Source organism: Vidua chalybeata, chromosome 3, assembly GCF_026979565.1.
Source record: "Vidua chalybeata isolate OUT-0048 chromosome 3, bVidCha1 merged haplotype, whole genome shotgun sequence".
In the NCBI taxonomy this organism is placed as follows: domain Eukaryota; kingdom Metazoa; phylum Chordata; class Aves; order Passeriformes; family Viduidae; genus Vidua; species Vidua chalybeata.
This window is the reverse complement of record NC_071532.1, coordinates 45,072,554-45,091,101: the sequence shown is the minus strand read 5'-3', so window position 1 is coordinate 45,091,101 and position 18,548 is coordinate 45,072,554. Positions and strand designations below refer to the sequence as shown.

Sequence of the window (18,548 nt, the reverse complement as noted above, 5' to 3'; positions counted from 1 at the left end):
TTGAAATGACGCAAATGAATCATATAGATTTTAAAAAGTTTATTTGTCATTTCAGAGGCGGGGAGAAGAATTCTGGCCCTGCAGGAAGATGATGATCTCATGAGTTAACAGCATGAAATCAAGGGTGGAGCAGAAATTATCAGGAGTGTTTTATCTGCTACATGAACCAAAAACCATAATCATAGAATCATAAACAAGTCTGTGTTTGAAGAGAACTCTGAACATCTTCTGCTTCTACCTTCTGTTGAGGTCAGAAAAGGTACCTAACTGGGCTATTAAGATTAGGTTATCTAGGTCTTGCTGTGTCATGCCTTCAACATGCAGGTGGATTTCACCGCCTCTTTGGGCAAGTGATTCCAACATTTAAGCTGTCAAAATAAGAAGAATTTTTAGAAAGCATTTCTGCTAAAGAAGCTTACAGCCATCGCCTCTTGTCAGGTCACTGTGCACCCCTGTGAACAGAATACATTCATCTTCTCTGTAAATAATGCTTAGGAACCAGGAAACCAAAACCGTATCTCCTGCAACTTTATTTTCTTTAAGCTGAAAAAACCCAGTTCCTTCAGCATTGCTTCATTTAAATCAAGTTCTCCAGATGTCGTGGTTTTATGCTGGAGACCAGACAAAGCCTAAACCTAAGTCTTCACTAAGCAGGAAGGCATTCCTGTATGACCTTACTGCAAAAACAAAGTGGTAGTATCACATTTTGGTTTCACCATAAGTTATGCCATGTAGATTCAGCTTTTGGTGAGAAAAAGTTTGAGTGGCCTATTTATTATACAATTAAACCCTTCTATATCTTTTCAGGATTTTTGAGGAAGGCAACACAGATTAGTTGACATAATGTAAATATTTTTTTTCTTAAAATGATGAAAAGACAAGGCAATATTTTCAGTGATATTTCAGCAACCCTGGATCAAGCATGAACAAATCCCTTACCTTTTCAGACAGCAACTTATATTGTTTCATTAATGGTTGCACCTTTGCAGATTCAGAAAATGTTTCACCATAGGTCCATCCATTGGCAAACTGAAAACAGCAATAAGAAGGATAAAATAGGGAAATGCTGAAAACTATGAAAAATCCTTTCTATTGGTAGAAATTAACTGAATAATGCTTCTATAGAGCTGTTCTCTTGAAGTTTCCTTTCTACTATTTTCTCAATCAACATTTATATTATTTACAAATTAAAATATTAATCATGCAGCAAGCCATCTTTTTGCAAAATAACAATTACTAAAGCAACCATGTAAATGCATTTTTCTTTCAAAAATTTTTATAAAGCAGAATACTGTACTACAGTTGAGGAACTATTTTTTAACACTGGACAAACAAAAGGCACAAAGGAATAAAAAGGAAAATAAATTATTAGGTTAAAAAAAAAAAGAAAATTCAGGTCCATAAAACTGTTAAACAATTACCAAGTATATTTACTCAAAAGTCAGCAAAAAAAACAAAAAAATTATTAAACACTATTTTGAAATACTCATATGCATTTAAGAAACTTTTCCGCAAATATATTTCAAGAAAATAGTATATCTATATCTTACCTACATACCAACTTGTAACATCAGGAAAAATAAAAACATTCAGAATAAAATATTTTAAAGATGAAATTGTTTCAAATAAAAATATTATTTTGCTTTAAGAAGAATGTAGATTTTTACCTTTTCCATTGACCATTTGTCATGAGCATGTTCTGCATATTTGTTAATGAAATATTCTAGCTTTTCAGGGATTGTAATGCTGGAAGTGAAAAGAAAATCAACATTATACCACACAGGCAAAAACTGAATGCTTTTGTTGTAAAGAAAACTTTAAAATAAATAATAAATAATGTACACACCCTTTCCTGTGCTCTTCTTTTCACATACAGTTTTGCTCCAAGGCCCAATTAAATCAAGGAAGATATCTGAATTATTTCATGGGCACTGAATGACAACCACAGCTGTTGTAGGAATTTAACTTCTTTGAAAGTGTATGCAGGGAAAAATCAATAATGAGATCAAGCACTAGTGCTTTTTGTCCTGTATTTTCTTAATATTAAAGGCATAACTACAATATATAGTTTCAGAAGTACGGTAGTAACATATTGCACATGTCCATTATAAACTAAGTGTGCTAACAGTCCTTTTTGAAACATGATCTATTTTATATATTAAAAATTATTTATCAACTATCAGTTGATTACTTCATCAGCATTGCTACAAATGAAAGGGAATAACTACTTTTGATCACTGATGAAATAGTAATACCTTCCCTCCTAAGATAAAGGATTTCAATAAGAGTAGTGTTAGAATGCCATCTACTGTGAAATAGGAGTCTGGATTTTCAGTCTTAAGGTGGAAAGAGCAGAAATGTAAAACCAAATTATGTCAGAGTAACAGTTTGCAAGAGCCTCACACACACACAAAGGTCAGAAAATATTCATCCGGCACTGTCAACAGGTTTTTATTGTTTGAAAGATTGTATTTTGAGGGAAACTCTATTAATACTATAATATTTCAAATAATTTCAGAAATGCAATAAAATTGCAAGCACATTAACACCTTATTATCTATGCCTTCATACAAATAGGTCCAGTACTAGTAGGCAATGCAAGTTAAAAGAACGTAGGATAATTTGGAGGTTACAATGCTAGTAGCAGTTCTGTCTTTGTCTTGAAACATCACAGAACTGTTGACTCCTACAGCAATGAAGTGACATATAATTTCAGTAATATCAAGTAACATTTTCTGATCTTTTCAAATCTATTCCAGCTACCTATAATTTTTTTCTGAAATGACACCATATAAATACTCAGTTAAATGATATTATAATATAATAATCTTAGGAAATTTTGTTAAACCTTCATATATTTTAACTACATCTTAGAAAAATGAATTTAAATGGTCACTGATGTCCTTTCTATGCTTCAGATTGGATTATGACTTTTACTGCAGTATTTTGATGTGCATGCATGTACAAATACGCTTTAAGGAAGGTGTCAATCTACTGACAGCACCCTGCGTGCTGAATGTTAATATAGGCAGAATATATACGTATAATATATATATATATTTATATATATATATATATATATATATATATATATATATAAAATATAGTATATATAATATATACTCACAGGGGCAAGTGAAGCAAATGTTTTACAACAGGAATTTTTTAAACTATAGTCTATAGCCATGCTTCTGTAAGACTATTCTATACAAAGGGAAATGGCACACTTGCTGTAGTCAAAAATCAAGGCAGAAAATTTCCATTCAGATACGTGATTTGTCTGGCTAATATACTTAAAAAAGCAGGGCCAGAGCCAGGCTGCCTAGAGAGAATGAAGATTAGTCTGCCCAAATTCATATTTTAAAAGATTATATGAAGGCACAATCAAACAATTTTCTATAGGTCCACTGTCATTCATACAAATATGAATTAATGTTAATTAATATTTAATAATATGCTTAATTTAAATAATTTATTAAATTATTAAATAATAATTTAAATAATTCATATTTAAACATATGCTAATAATGACAAGGATGATGTAGACTTGTCTACTTTTTCAGCTTCTAAGAGCATGCTGGTTTGTTTGCAGCAGACATGCAAAGACAATTGGATAGTTCTATCTCCTGAGTAAAAATGCATTAAAAATATTCTAAGTTGACCAAGAAATTAATGATGTAATTTGCTAGTTATTGTTTTACTTGATTTAAAATAAATGCTTAAATAAAAATATTCATATCTCCATTTTATCTATAAAGTAAGCATTCAGAAGAGAAGCTTTAAATTCACATCACACCAAACAACAGACTCCCCCCCTCCTCTTTTACACATGCATGATCAAAAAAACCCCAAGTGCAACAAATTCCTTACTTTGAGGTATCAACAGGTTGAGGATTAAAGTTCCCATCTGAATCCATTGAGGACTGCTTTTCCATCATATTGACATAATTTGATTCCATATAATCTGGAGGTAAGGCTCCTGCAACTGCACTCAGACAAGGCAAGGCCAATTTGAACAGTTCTTGTTCATACTTCTGTGGAACACACAGGGGACAGAAAGTGAATAGTGAAAGGGAACTTTCAACATCACTGGTGAAACTGATGCAGCAGTAGATGAAACCAAGCAGCCAGAAAATGGCTTTCTTACTCAGTGTGCAACTGAGTTTTTTGTTCTGAAAATAAAGAAAACTGACTGTCCAAAGCAGAAAGCTCGATGCAAGTCTTAATCTTGCTCAAGTAAATGGGAAAAGTGTTGACTTCACTGGTAGCAATGCTAAATATTTTTCAGATGCTGGGAAGACAGCACAGCAGAGGAATATACACAGCATTCCTTAACACTTAGATTTGAAATTAAACTCATGAAATTTTAAGCAGGTTTGTTAAAAATAGTCACAGAATGAACAATAAATACATACCAAGACATATTATTAAACTACTGTATAACACAATTGACTCAAGGGTGCTGAAAGTACAACTACTAAACAGAGAAGTGCACAGATCTGTACATATACATCTCAAGATTATTGCTTTAGTGTTATAATATTTTTAATTAGGAGATAAAATTTTATACCTACATAACATTAGAAGCTATAAGAGGAAGATTTAAATTTACTAAAGCCTGTATTTTTTTCCTTCAAAGTGCATGATACAGTGTTGATATAAGCTGGCTAAAAATTACAGATTAAAGAAAAAAAGTTACACAGTAAGGATTTTACAGTAAAAGATGGATACTAAAATTACTGACCTTTTGAGATAAAGCATCAAAAATACCCCAGAACAACTTTCTGGATAAATGAAGTTCTTCTTCTGAGGCAGCACCAAAGTTACCCCATCCACTTGGCAAACAATAATACTTCCAGCATCTTTCATAATGATTTGTCAGCAACTGAAACAGAACATATTTTGAAAGCAAACAGAAATGTAACTGCTGAGGTTCTTCCATTCTGGCACTCCAACATTACTCAGATGCTACCAGAAGAATTTCTATACTTTTATCAATAAGCCATGTCATATATATATATTTTAAATCACTGGTGCATATACACCCAGAATGAGCAGCTTTTTCATCTTTGTTTCAATACCATTTTGCAAACCTTTTTTTTTTTTTTAATATTGCAAGTCACAGTCAGTAGAGAGCTGACATGATTTCCTTTTTTTGAGTCTGAACTAACTTCAAGTTGGAAAAATGCAGACATTTATAACATAAATGTGTATATGTGCATAAATAAAGACAGGAATTAAAAATAAATAAATAAACATGTCTGATATGTAGAAGCAAGGATTTTGATAGCCAAAAATATAATCTTGATACTGCACTGTTCTTTTACACTTCCAACAGATCAGGAAAAAATCCCAAAACAATATCTGTAGTATATTTGTATATCTTCATATTTAAATAATCTGTTAATATTTATTTACTATTTAAATTGTTGGATGACTAAAGAAAATTGCAGAGAAGAACTTAGATGCATGAAAGATGTAAATAGACCGAAGTTTTATCATTTATGTAGAACCACAGGAGTCTCAGAAATATGGACTCTAAGAGCTGAATATATTTTTAAATAGTTTTAAAACTATATTCAATTATGTAATGGCTAGACAAGTTTGCTTTTGGACTATATGTAAAAAATAATATATATGAATATGTTTTTAAACCTAGTCAAGAGAGTAAGGTATGTTTAGTCTTAGAGAAATCCCTGATGAAGCACTGAATATTATTTAAGACGAAACAAAAACAAGGCAGTCCTTTTCCAAAAGGCAGTCTGAACTATATGGAATACAGGAACAGCATCACAGATTTGAATTTGCATGCTGCTTAAAATCTGAGGCAATTTTTAACTGTAGAAACCAGCAAATGTATTCACAGTAGATAGCACTGTATTCTGATTTGCCTTTATCATTTTCTCCTCTCTTCCTGTTCAAAATTACATTTTCAGATGTCTGATTAACTTACAGCTGCCCCTTTACATTACTATAACTGGCTTGCCAGCACAAGCCCATAAGGAATGCACACTACAGTACTACAGTACTTTCAAATCAGAAACACAGCAGATATGGGTAGGAGTCCCTTGTTAAATCACTGGAAATCAGTTTATTGTCAGTGAAACCTTTTAAAAGTTATAGGTCTATCTTCAGATAAAGAGTTCCATTTCTTCAGAAGTATTAGTCTTTTAGGTCTCAATGAACAAAATCCTTTGCCCATGCTAGCACCATGGTTCTCTTCACAACTGTATTCTCACAAAACCGGACTAGCCAAAAGGATCCTATTATTATTTCCTTACTGTTCAGTTCAGCAACAAGGGCAGCTCACTATAATCATGACCCTGGTATCATAAAATCTGTTCTTTTAGATGAACAGATGTCAAGGAGCTGGTTTTTTTCTTCCCCTCTCAAAAACAAACCCTGTAGCACTAAAGTCATACAGGAAGTGCCAAGTTACTATTTGATTTTAGCAACACATAAATTGTCATAACGCATTAGAAGGGTCCCCTTCAGGGCAGTATACTAAATTATTGACTGTTTTTCTCACAGACATGGAAGAATGGCTGCTCCAGAATCTTTTGTTTAATTGAGAGTTTCTTGGGGGGCATAACCAAATTCTGAAGTCTTTGGCAGGACTTCAGCAGCAAGCCCTGGCTTTGAGCTTAACAATTTAAATTCCTCTTCTTACACCACAGTTGCAGATATGCTGATGTGCTCTTAAAGCATAACAATATATTAAGTAAGAAAATATTAAGTATCCAGCGCAAAACTGTGGTGGAAAAGCATTAAAAAGGACTGCTGAAAAACAGTAGGGAGGGTGTGGAAGCCAATGTTTATTAAAAGTGATGATATCAGGAATCTTTAAGGAATGTGTCAGCTCCAAAAGGAAAAAAAACCTCATTTTTCTTATGCATTAAGAATCAGAATAAATACTGCTAAACTTTTGGGAGCTGAAAACAAAATGCAACATTACTACTAAACATTATTACTTAACAGATTTCCAGGCACCGCCAAGAGAGAAAAAGTCCTTTTTCCAAAAGCAAGGAAAACCACTGCAGAGGTGCAATGTAAGGGCACATACAAACTGTAAATTGTTATGTATTGTGCACTGGATTCTGCCCAGAACAGAATTTTTGTATTGTGTTTTCACATGGGCTGAAACAAACAGGAAATAATTAAAGGAGAAGCAAACATTTAAACCCAGACTTCATAATTCTATATGGAGGGATGTAAATTAGACTGAATTTCTCTCAAACCAACAATTTATCCTTAAAAACTATGGTCTTAGATTACTGCAGAGTGGAAATAATATAACAAAGATTACAGAGAATCTTCTCCATGCAACTATTTTCTGTTGCATTCTGTTATAAAGAATGCTGTTAAATACTAATATTTATTTTTACCTTGAGAGGCATCTTTGCATGTTCATTTAACAGAGGTACATCAAATACTAATCTCCTCAGCAAATGCTGCATCATGGAAGGCCGCAACTGCCTAAAAGCAGACAAACCATTTCAAAAGGATGTACCAGCACAGTTTCATGTAAATAATTGATAAATACATTAAAGCAACATATCAGCTCTAAGCTGTTAAAATTCTTCAAATGCATAAAATAATATTTTCCTTGTGGCACTAGGGTACTAGGGGTCCAGAAGAAAGCAAACAAGTGTATACCAAAGAAAATACTCTGAACAAGCTGAAAATCCAATGCTTCAAAGAAGCCAAGAAAACATCTGATCTACAGACAGAGACCAGGAAAAAAATAAAAACAACTTAATTTTGATAATGTGTATTAGGATCACCATGCCCATGAGAAAAGGATATAATGTTAATTTCTTGTAATATATCTCAATGATTCTTAAAATATCTTAGAAAGTAATGAAGATGTAAGAGAACTATCTCTTTAGATGTGCTAAACAATTCACAGCAGTGGGCACCAATTGGAAGGAAAGAAGAACTTGTTATAATATGAATTTTAGAATGGTATGGACATTAAAGCTTTCCAGATAAATAGCAAAATCTGGTCAATTTTATTGGTCCCTATCAATGCAATATATATATTAAATGGTCATATCAAATACCATCTAATGTAATATATTTTTACAGTTTTTTTTTACAGTATTATAATATAAATGTCTGTCATTTCTGGGCACATATCCACACTATAAAAAAAAAAAAAAGTCATGATGAAATATTAAAAAAAATCCAAACCAAATCCTCTGGTGAACTGATAGCCTAAATGTCAACTGTAACTAGAACTTGAATTCATATTTGCCTAGTCATCTTTTAATTACTGAGCCTTTGAATTTATAAAAAATTGGATAATAACCAACTGGTTTTGATCCTGGAGAGACACAAACAAAATCTGCCCAAAGCTGTTCAGTAAAGAGACATAACAACACTATTCATTGGTTAGGATTTCAAATGGAACACACCATAAATAAACCTCTACATAGAATTAGATAAGTTACTGAATATCAACCAGAAATCTGCACAGCTAAAATTATTTAAATGGCAATTCAGTCTATGTATAACTCCACAATTCCAGAGCTTTTTCTTTTTCCATTCTCTCAGTTAATCACGAAGGTTCTAATTTAAAAGATTTGGTGATGTCAGAATAACTGAGGACTAAATGAATGAGAACTGAGGAATGACTGGCAATTAATAAAACTGCAAATTGAATACAGTATCTTAAACACTATCACAATCATCTTACAGGGGGAAAAAAGTCTTACTTATGTTACTGGTGGCATAGTTTTGCATTCCTGTACTATAAATATCACAGATTACTTTATCACTTAGCATTCCTGTAGAGCCAGGAGTATTTTCTTACCCACAGATGGACAGCAAACACTCTTCAATAGAATCTCGCTGAGCTTTGGTAAGAGAGCATCCCTTTGAGAGTCTGTACACAGTGTGTAATAAGGAATCGATGAGGGAAGCATGGTGCTCCGTGCCAGCAAACAGAGGAGCACATCTGGTCAAGAGAGGCAAGACTGCTGTGCAAAGGTATCGATTCAGAGCCAAAGCCATATCTGTAGCACTTAAAGCAGCCTATAAATTCAAAGGGAAAAAAATTAGACTTGTTTCATCAGTGTGGCTACAAATGTAAAGAAATTGTTGTTTTTTGCTCTACAGTTATAAGGGGGGAAGTTTCCAAAACACAGAAATGAGGATATGATACCTACTGGAGCTAGATGCCTACCTTCTTTTTTTAAAGTCTCATAGATAGCTTTTGTTTTTTTTTTAATGAATGAAAACAAAACCAGTAAATTTATAAATTAAAATTAAATTATAAACATTTATAATGTTTTCTCTCCAGACACACAAAAAAGCAGAGTAAATGTGGCCATTCTAAAACAAAGTAGTTTTCAAGATTGCATTGAAGAATGTCATAGTTGCTAAACAGAACACTCCAAAATCAGGTAACACAAGTCAGTATCTTTTTGCTATAAACAAGGCCAAATTCCATGTGAGATAAAAGTCCTCATCTGCTCCTTCTTAAATATCTGGCAGAAAAGGACTTGGGGGTATCGGTCGACAGCTGAACATGAGCTTGTGCCCAGGTGGCCAAGAAGATTGACGGCATCCTGGTTTGTATCAGCAATAGTCTGGCCAGCAGGCAAGTGATCACGTCCCTGTACTCAGCACTGGTGAGGCTGCATCTCCAGTCTCCAGTTTTGGGCCCCTCATTGCAAGGAAGACATCAAGGTGTGGAGCATGTCCAGAGAAGGGCAATGGAGCTGGTGAAGGGTCTGGAGCAAAAGTCCTGTGAGGAGCAGCTGAGGGAGCTGTGGCTGATTAGCCTGGAGAAAAGGAGGCTAAGAGGAAACCTTATCACTCTCTACAACTGCCTGGAAGGAGGTTGTAGTGACGTCAGTCTCTTCTCCCAAGTAATGAGACAGAACAGGAAGAAATGGCCTCAAGTTGCACAAGGAAAGGTTTAGATGAGATACCAGGAAAAAAATTCTTCACAGAAAGGTTTGTCAAGCATTGGAACAGCCTGCCCAGGTAATTAGTGGAGTCATAATTTCAGAAGTGTTAAAAAAAAAAAAATATATATATATATATTCCAAAAAGTGGATATGGCACTTGATGTCAGGATCTGTGATATTTAAATGCTCCTGAGACTGTATAAAGTCTCTGTCTTTCAGCCCCGCTGCCAAAGAAGGAGTCGTAATTCGTCTGTGCGGGTTTTCAAGGTTGTTTATTTCTTCTTATCTAAAATATTTTCTCTCTGACCTGCAGCAGGTCTGTCTTGCAGGACAGCGTGCAGGGCTCTGCCCCTCAGTGCGATATTACAAACATTATATACTAGAAACTACTTGTGCTATATTTACAATAATGTGCCAATATCTATCAGCCATGTTGAACAGTGTGTCCCCAGCCTAAACCAATAGAAAAATGCCAACACCAAAGTGAAACATGGAGAGCATGAAGAAGAAGAAAAAGGACAAGGCATGCCCTATTTTCCTCCAGCTTGCCCCCTTTGAACCCCTTATCTAGAATCCTAAAATTCTACTTTTGCACCCGTGCCACATTAATTACTACTTATATCAAACACTCAGAGCTTGTAATTCATCCTGTAAGATTGAAAACTCTTTTCCATGGACAGAGATCAGAGACAGTGCCTCTCAGGGCTCTATACAAGTGGGTTTCTGAGCCCAACCAGGGTCCCAGACCTTCCAGGGCAGCCACAGGGATGCTCACAGGGAGGCTCCCAGTCTGCTTCATTGGCAGCTCATCTGATTTTGATTCCATAGGACAAGCTCAGAAAGTCTCCTGGGGAAAAGCCTTGCATCTTTTGTAGATAAGGGTATCAGTTCTTAAAAAGTGAGCATTACACTGCATGATGCATCTTCAAATATTACCAAAGCTCAGAAGCAACATGCAGGTCAGCCAGCATTTGAGAAACACAGTACATGTGAAGACATAAAAAATGCTTTTTCAAGGGATGAAAAATGCTGTAGTGTTCAATAAGGTAAGAGAACAAATATAAAACCAGATTGAAACCCTTACCGTATCTAATGAGGCAGCAGCACGAAGGTCTGGCAGAAAGCCAACTTCAAGAAGGTGTAGAAGAAAATCCTGGTCCTCAATTCCATAGACCCTGTCAAGGAACAAAACCATGGCTGCCTTGTGATCTGGGCAAAATCCCGCAGACATGTCAGGTTCCACCACAGTACCATCTAAAAGGAAGAAATAAGACTTCAGTGACAAGGATTCTCCATCATCAGCAAACTAGGCAGTCATGCTGCTACCTGACAGAGCTTTTCAATCTCTGTTAACCCCTAGGCACCATATTTTTGTTACACAAAGGAAGCCTATTTACAGTTAAATGAAAAAGAATGCGTAAGATGAATTCTACCCAAGGACGTCAAAGTCCCTGCATGCTTTTCTGTTTATTCTTTGTATATTAAGAGATTCTTAACAGTTGATATTCTAAATGCTAAGTACCTAAAACATAATAATTAACCCACATAACTACCTAGTTCTCAGCAGAAGCAGATGAAAAGTAAAAATTACAAGAACACTGCATCAGAGATCCTGGAAATGCAGCATTGGTGAGCATATCTTTAATGTATGACAAAGAATTAAGAATGTGCTAACAAGTCCTATCTATCTCAAAACTTTCAAAATATCTGAAAGGAATTCATTGAAATATTTTAAAACTTTGGTACTTTCATTTTGGAAAGGAAACAAGCATTTCTGTATCTATAAGCTGCAGATTGCTACTGAGATTTCACCTATAGGTTTATCCCTATTTGGAACATAAATAAGTAATAGTAAAATAGACTGATTGATCTTTTTATCTCTTCTAGTGTAACCTATTGGAAAAATCTTGTGCTAAGAATGTCTAAACAATCCAGGTTGCATTTATAATGTTTTCTCTCCAGACACACAAAAAAGCAGAGGTAATTGCTATCCCTTTCATATAGGTGCTCACATAGCTCCCACTATTGCAATCAATTTTATTTAGGCAGGAAAAACAAAGAAATGTATTCGCCTATGTATGTCACACCTATCTCTTCACCATAGTTGCTGGAGAACAACTCTGGTGTCTTAGTAAGATCTGCTAGAAGCAATTGATAGGGTTAGAACAGCAAGAGCTAAGGATTGTTATTGAGAAATGAGACTTCAGTATTTTAAAATAGTTCTAAAATCAGAAAGCATGCATTTTAGAATTTCTTTTTAAAGTTGTAATAATTCAGTTTAACAGGATTTATATCAGTGATTTAGGAGCACACAGAATTGTTGACTACAGAATGCAGAAAGGTTTTTGAAATATGTATGAGATACACACGATCTGTCTTTTAATTCTCATAATAAATAGTTTAATTTCTATAATCTTTTTAAATGCTGAAAAAAGTATGAGTGTCAATATGTCAATAAATTACAAATCATAAGAATAGGATGGGAGAAAAACTGTAGAAAAATCTTTACCTTTTGCTATGGTTGGCATGTGGAAAGCAATACTGATTACTCCCACCAAATCTTCAAGTGGAATCAAAGACCGTAAAATTGATCTGATTCTAATGGCCTCCCCTTTACCAGCATGGATTAGCTAATAAAAAGAAAAATAAAAATTAAGCAAGATCTTCTTTTTATCTTTTACACAAAAGAATAACTGCTCCCAAAATTGCATTATAATTAACAATGTAAATTTCATGCAATCTGCATCGATTTGCTGTTGTTTGGATGCAAATGTTCAACGTTCATTTTCAGAACAGAAATTAGGTAAAGCTGGTGAACAAAGCCTTAAAATATAGCAGTATATGGTGGGAAGGGTGGGGAGGAAAACAAAAGCAGACTTTCAGATGGAAAAAATTAGGGTTTTTGTCCTGGTCAAATAAGACACTTTCAAGTATCTCAATTGTTTGTTTTGCTTTTTTAAAAAGGCAGCAAGACAGGGAGAAAACCAGACAATTTTTTTATTCAAATGAAACAAGTATTCATACACTGACCTTATTAACTACACATATCTCTTCTTTCTCAAGTTATCAATCCCTGCACAAATCTGATACTGATCTATACTAATGTACATTAATTAGGGCACATTCCAGGGTGAAATGAGGAACTATGTATAACTAAATTTCTGAAGAATAATGTATATTGTATCATAAACAACAAATATTTTCTAACAGTTTCAATCTATTACAAAATAAGAGGTAAAGTTTTTATAGTGTTTCTAATTCTTTGTGTCTAATGCCTGAATTAGTGACATCTTTTCTTTGAAATTTGTCAGTGTGAAAAAAATTTGAGATATTGATGTGTATGTCCAAGTATAATTCTCATCCCTACATTTAAAAAAATGCCCTATTTACATGCAACTTAAAAAGTCTGTTTAAAATAAGTATATAAAGAACAAAACCTTAGTTTATAAAAAATACATCACTCTACACCATCCCAGCAAATAAGGACATTTGAGGAATTTTACTGCCACGATGGACAGTCAAACAAACAAACAAAAAACCACAAACAACCAAACAAAAAAGGCAAGGGAATAATTCCTTAAAAAGAACAGCTTCTGAGGATCTTTTTTCCTTGCCAATCAGAACAGGACATTATGTCCGCTAAAATACTCTGTAGCTATACCACTGCTTTATCACCTGATAACACAATACTGAGAAATAAAGGAATGGCAAACCCATGACCAGTAAAACAAGCATGCCTTTACCTTCCAGTGCATGAAGATGTAAAACTTACATGCATTTCAGGGGCACAACGTCCTAAGAGATCAATCAAGGCAGCATAAAAGGTCATGATTGCATTTCCCATGTGAATAGTGTCATCTTCTTGTTCTTCTATTTCACTGTAATTAGTTAGATGTTACAACAAATAAAAGATTAAAAAAAAATGAACGTTTTTAAGAACAGTAATAAATAAAGAAAATCAGCTCATAGGTGTAACAACTTACAGAGAGTGGCTTCTGTTAACAAATGGATTTACAGCAGAATAAGACAGAATGTATTTTGTCCCTAAAAGATTGCAGCAACATCTCCACTGTAACCACAGGTACCATTTATCTGTCTTATTTTGCATCAGTGGACTGAGTTTTAATGGAATGAGAAAGACCAAACAGAATTCTAGAGATGTCTTAATATTTAGAGAGAGTTACTTAAATTAACAGTGCAGAGGAAACACTGTTTAGCAAAAGACAAATCTCTGACACAGAATCCCAGGAAGAATGAACTGATAATTCACATGTTAAAACAAAAAAGTCATTTCACATTACAAAACAAATAAACAAATATGATAGCAATGTAAGCAATTCTATTGCACCTACAGGGTTTTACTAGATCCATTACTTGGGGAAGGTCCATCTCTTGTTCGATCTTCTGATATTTGTATTGCCTCCTCCATGGCAGCAAGCAACCCATTGCCTCCTTCTCCTCTTAGAGCAGGACCAAAACACTCAGGTCGGCGAATAAGCAGTCTGACTACAACATTAGCATTCTCCTCCACACTCTCTCCTACCACACAGAACAAATATCAAAATACAAGATTATATCAAAAAGAGTTCTGAAATATAAGCAGAAAAAAGGTACACAAAAGAGGAGAATGCATAGATACTTTTTACTACAAAACACTTTAAATATCACAACGGAGTTACATAAACAAACATACTCCTCTATTACTGCAATGAAATTAAAAGAAACCCATGTTTTTATTCAAAATCAATTAAATCCAAGGAATTAACTATGTAATAAAGGATTTTTAAAGCACCACTGAAACTAATGAATTTTTGTAAAGATTCAGTCAAGTGGAAAGGTTAATGAGGGGATCAATATAATTGCTTGGACTTTAAAACTGGACTATCTAAATCTTCATAAAAAGATAGGGCTTTGGCTCTGTATCTACCATGAATTTATCACAAAAAGATTTCAGAATCTCTGCTGTACTTCCAGAAGAGATGTGGGCATTTCAAAAGCCAAAGCTGGATCCAAAAAATGGGGCACAAGTTCACAGGACCCTAGATGCCCATTTCACAAGTCATATAAGTTAATATGTGTCTTTAATAATTTTACCCTTTCTGCAGGTTCTTTTAATTCACAGTAACTTAAAAAGTTAGCTTGTCCTACTATTTAAAATTACAAACTTATTTAGATATTGGAGGAAGTTATAAATGTTCAGGATTCTACTCTACCATTGCAAAAAACAGCAAAACGAAGAAAATCCAAATATCTTTCTCCTTCAACTGGATTCCATCCAATGTCTGGGTAGCCTTTACAAATCAACAAAGGACAACTCTGCAACCCACATCCAGCCAAGTAGCGAACCACCTAAAAGTTGGATGAAAAAGATATTAATTGTGAAAAAGAAAAGAAGTGCAGCTTCAAAGGAAGGCATCCTCATACATTGTCAGGATATGGTATCCTCAGTCTCTTATCCCTGACAAAACCGTATCATACCTTGAGTAAATCAGAAAAGCACCCTCTTAGCTCACTTTTCCAGTTATTTCTTACTCCTGCCATGAACTATATGACCTACTTATCTCAATTCCATCATTTCTCTCTCTAGAATATGCTTCTCTATATGTTACCTCATTTCTCTTGCAACTCTGAGCATTACAAATTAGTCATTTTGCAATATTCCCAACCACACACCATCCATAATCAAAAACGTATTTTTCTTTTATAAAGAATAGAAGATCCACTCTTTTATTTTGACCATTCATTTTCACTTACTTATTCTTTTTAATTTCTTTTTTAAATGCACAGCCGTACTTATAGCAGTAATTACACTTCCTGTAACTCAGGACTATAGGTTCAGTAGTAGTTTTCAGTTGGCCCTTTCCTTTCTTAACTGTAGGAATTTTAAGCACAGCCTTTAGCCAGTCTGGTCAGCTGCTTCTTGCTGAACACTCATAAGAATGGTGAGACTGAAAATGTCCTTTTAAACACACATGGTCCATCTTCCTATTCCAAGTAAGGAACATCTGCACTTTTCTTACTCCTGACAGATGTTTTCCTATTAAGATTACATCATCTCCAGAATCTGAGGTCTTCAAAAATAAATTGGATATTGCAATTCCTCTGTCTTTTCTTAAGAAAGTTTTTAATGTCTGCCTTGAATCTGTCTTTCCATTATTTAATCTGCTTTTTTTATCCACTACTGACAGAGTAACTATTATTCTATTCCTCCTTGCAGCAGCAATTTAGACATACTACAAAATTGTCACAGATTCTCTTGAGTGTTTTATTCTTCAGTGTAATTAATCCAAATTTCTTAAACTTTTCTGCAACAGACTTAAATGTTACGGGAAAATACAACAGATATAGACAGATATCTCTAGGAAAACTTGTCATATATTGTAACGAGTTGTCACAAAGCTCCTACTAACCCTTATTGCCTCATGTCACCTCTGCATGTCACCATTCAAAAGTACAACAAAGAAAGATTTTAGCAACCAAGTTTTGTTGGATATGGACTCCACTACTGCAAAATTAAAAGCTGCCCTTGAAGCAACTCCTTTTGGCTACAACTATGTGTGTAATCACTGCAAACTCAGTTCAACTCTTCAGACCACCAGCAGAAAGAACAACCAACCAGATTCTCAGTCTTCCCCTGAAAAGTACCAGAAACTCCCATATAATCTTGGATTTTGCTCACTCTAAGAAACAAGTATCTTCTCCTCTCCACAGGGGAAAAAATTGCTTAATGAAGAAGCTACCAACCTTCTCCAGATCAGGCTCCTTTAACGCCAGAGCAAGTTCATTGTTATCCATTACAGATGCTGCAGCAACATCTAAAGGAGTTGACCCTCGCATAGAAGGAGAGGCTGTTAAAATAACATTTAGTTTTAACATCAGTTTAATAAACCCAACAAATTCACAGGCAATGCATTAACTTTTTTTAATAAGATGCAACATTTTGTATTAGTTAGCACATGATTATAAATATATAATTTATACATCTCACTTTATAACAAATCATCATGCACTTGCATGAAATTTGACACTGATATGAAATGAAAATACAATATGAATGTTCAAGCTAAAACCAGCTTATCTTGCACATTCCTCTTTTCATCATACACTTTGTTTCAAGACCTCATTCTTATTTTCCTGACACCACTCTATTTTGAGGAAAATGCAGTAATGATTTTATGTCTAATACATGGATCCACCAAAATCCATTGAAACAGAAAATATCTTTACGCTTTAAAATATAAGATTATAAGTTATGTATTTCTTTTAAAAATGGCTGCAAATATAGCATTAGAAGAATCTGAGGTTTTCACATTGACATTCCAAAGGCATTTGATTTGGGCTCTTCTTCTTCAAAAAGATTTTGAGTTTACATTTCTGTTCTTTGCCTTTACATTAATAAATTTGTAAACATTTAAAAAATTACCATGACAATTCCTAAATACCTATATATTGTCAATTTCAAGTACTAAATTAAATAAACATAAATATATTTCCTCTACAACCCTTCAGGCAAGTAAAGGAAAGCAAACATGTTAAGAAAGTTTCAAGGCTCATTTCTGGGCATCTAATCAAGGAAATGAGTTCTGTGTTTCTCGCACTGCCATAGCTGTATACTGACCTGTACACAGAAGAAAGTGTAGGGGTGCAAGCTTGAGAAGAGAGAGGTAAGCCTTAATGAAATGCTGCCAATATCAATGATTCTCTTTGTAAAAACAGGAATATATTCTATTCCTCAACATTAGCAACTAACCACTAAGTCTCTCTGAATGTTCATGCATATACAACAAAGTGTAATAAATTAGCTCAACTTAATGCAACTGTCAGGGGAGTTGTTTAGAGCTAGCAATACAGTTAATGAAGATATTTTGCACCAGAAATATGAGAAATTTCAATACATAGTGAGTAAATAGAGGGATGAAGAAATATACAGGTGGTTTCGTATGTAAATCAGCAGGAAGTTATAAATTTTATTTTAGTACTTACCAAGGCCAACACTGCTGTTTTCCAATAAATAGCTAAGATGATCAAACATAGCTTTTTGATTCTGCCTGCTGATGCGGCAAAAATAACATAGAAAACGACAGCAGTTTGCCACCATCTTTGGGAAAGTGATTTCCTAAGAAGCAAATAAAAACAGACTGAAATTCAAACTCTAATACAGACATACAACATGCAAATGATCATTTATATAAAGCCTTCTAACATACTAATATGTAGGTGGTATACTCATTGCCCCTCAGGGAAATTAATTGCTTAGGTTTCTCACTGGAATCAAAATTACTTTCCCAGGTAGATAGTAACACCTTAAGCTTCAAAGATTAAGGTATAAGCTTTAAAAACTAAAGCTGGGATCACCCACAGATTCTAGAGTCAAACATGAAAGAAGGTGTATACTCAGTTTCATAGAGTAATACTGAGTTGTTTTTTTTTAATTAATTGATAAAAAGATCTACACTTTAAAACATAATAAACATAGAAAGTGCTACAGTTTTTTCTTTAAAGCATCTAAAATTACAATGCTAATAATACCTTCCTCTGGAATGGAAGGACAGATTCTTCTAAAAAACTTAGTCAACTATTATGTTAACAGAAATTAGTAAGAGGTTATGATCCCAGTACCTCCAGTGACAG

At 34.1% G+C, this 18,548-nt stretch overlaps 1 protein-coding gene across 1 annotated transcript in view; it reads right to left on the bottom strand.

Annotated features, from left to right (window-relative positions):
- Positions 1-18,548, bottom strand: part of RYR2 (ryanodine receptor 2) — a 386,078-nt gene that overhangs the window by 100,223 nt on the left and 267,307 nt on the right. The window contains exons 43-55 of the mRNA XM_053937433.1: positions 17,901-18,033; positions 16,662-16,765; positions 15,131-15,266; positions 14,270-14,456; positions 13,690-13,795; positions 12,427-12,547; positions 11,002-11,171; positions 8,816-9,036; positions 7,386-7,476; positions 4,745-4,885; positions 3,871-4,034; positions 1,668-1,746; positions 940-1,029 (exon numbers count right to left, since the gene is read on the bottom strand). Coding sequence (XP_053793408.1) covers positions 940-1,029; positions 1,668-1,746; positions 3,871-4,034; positions 4,745-4,885; positions 7,386-7,476; positions 8,816-9,036; positions 11,002-11,171; positions 12,427-12,547; positions 13,690-13,795; positions 14,270-14,456; positions 15,131-15,266; positions 16,662-16,765; positions 17,901-18,033 — 1,743 coding nt within the window. The remainder of the gene's footprint in view (positions 1-939; positions 1,030-1,667; positions 1,747-3,870; positions 4,035-4,744; positions 4,886-7,385; positions 7,477-8,815; positions 9,037-11,001; positions 11,172-12,426; positions 12,548-13,689; positions 13,796-14,269; positions 14,457-15,130; positions 15,267-16,661; positions 16,766-17,900; positions 18,034-18,548) is intronic.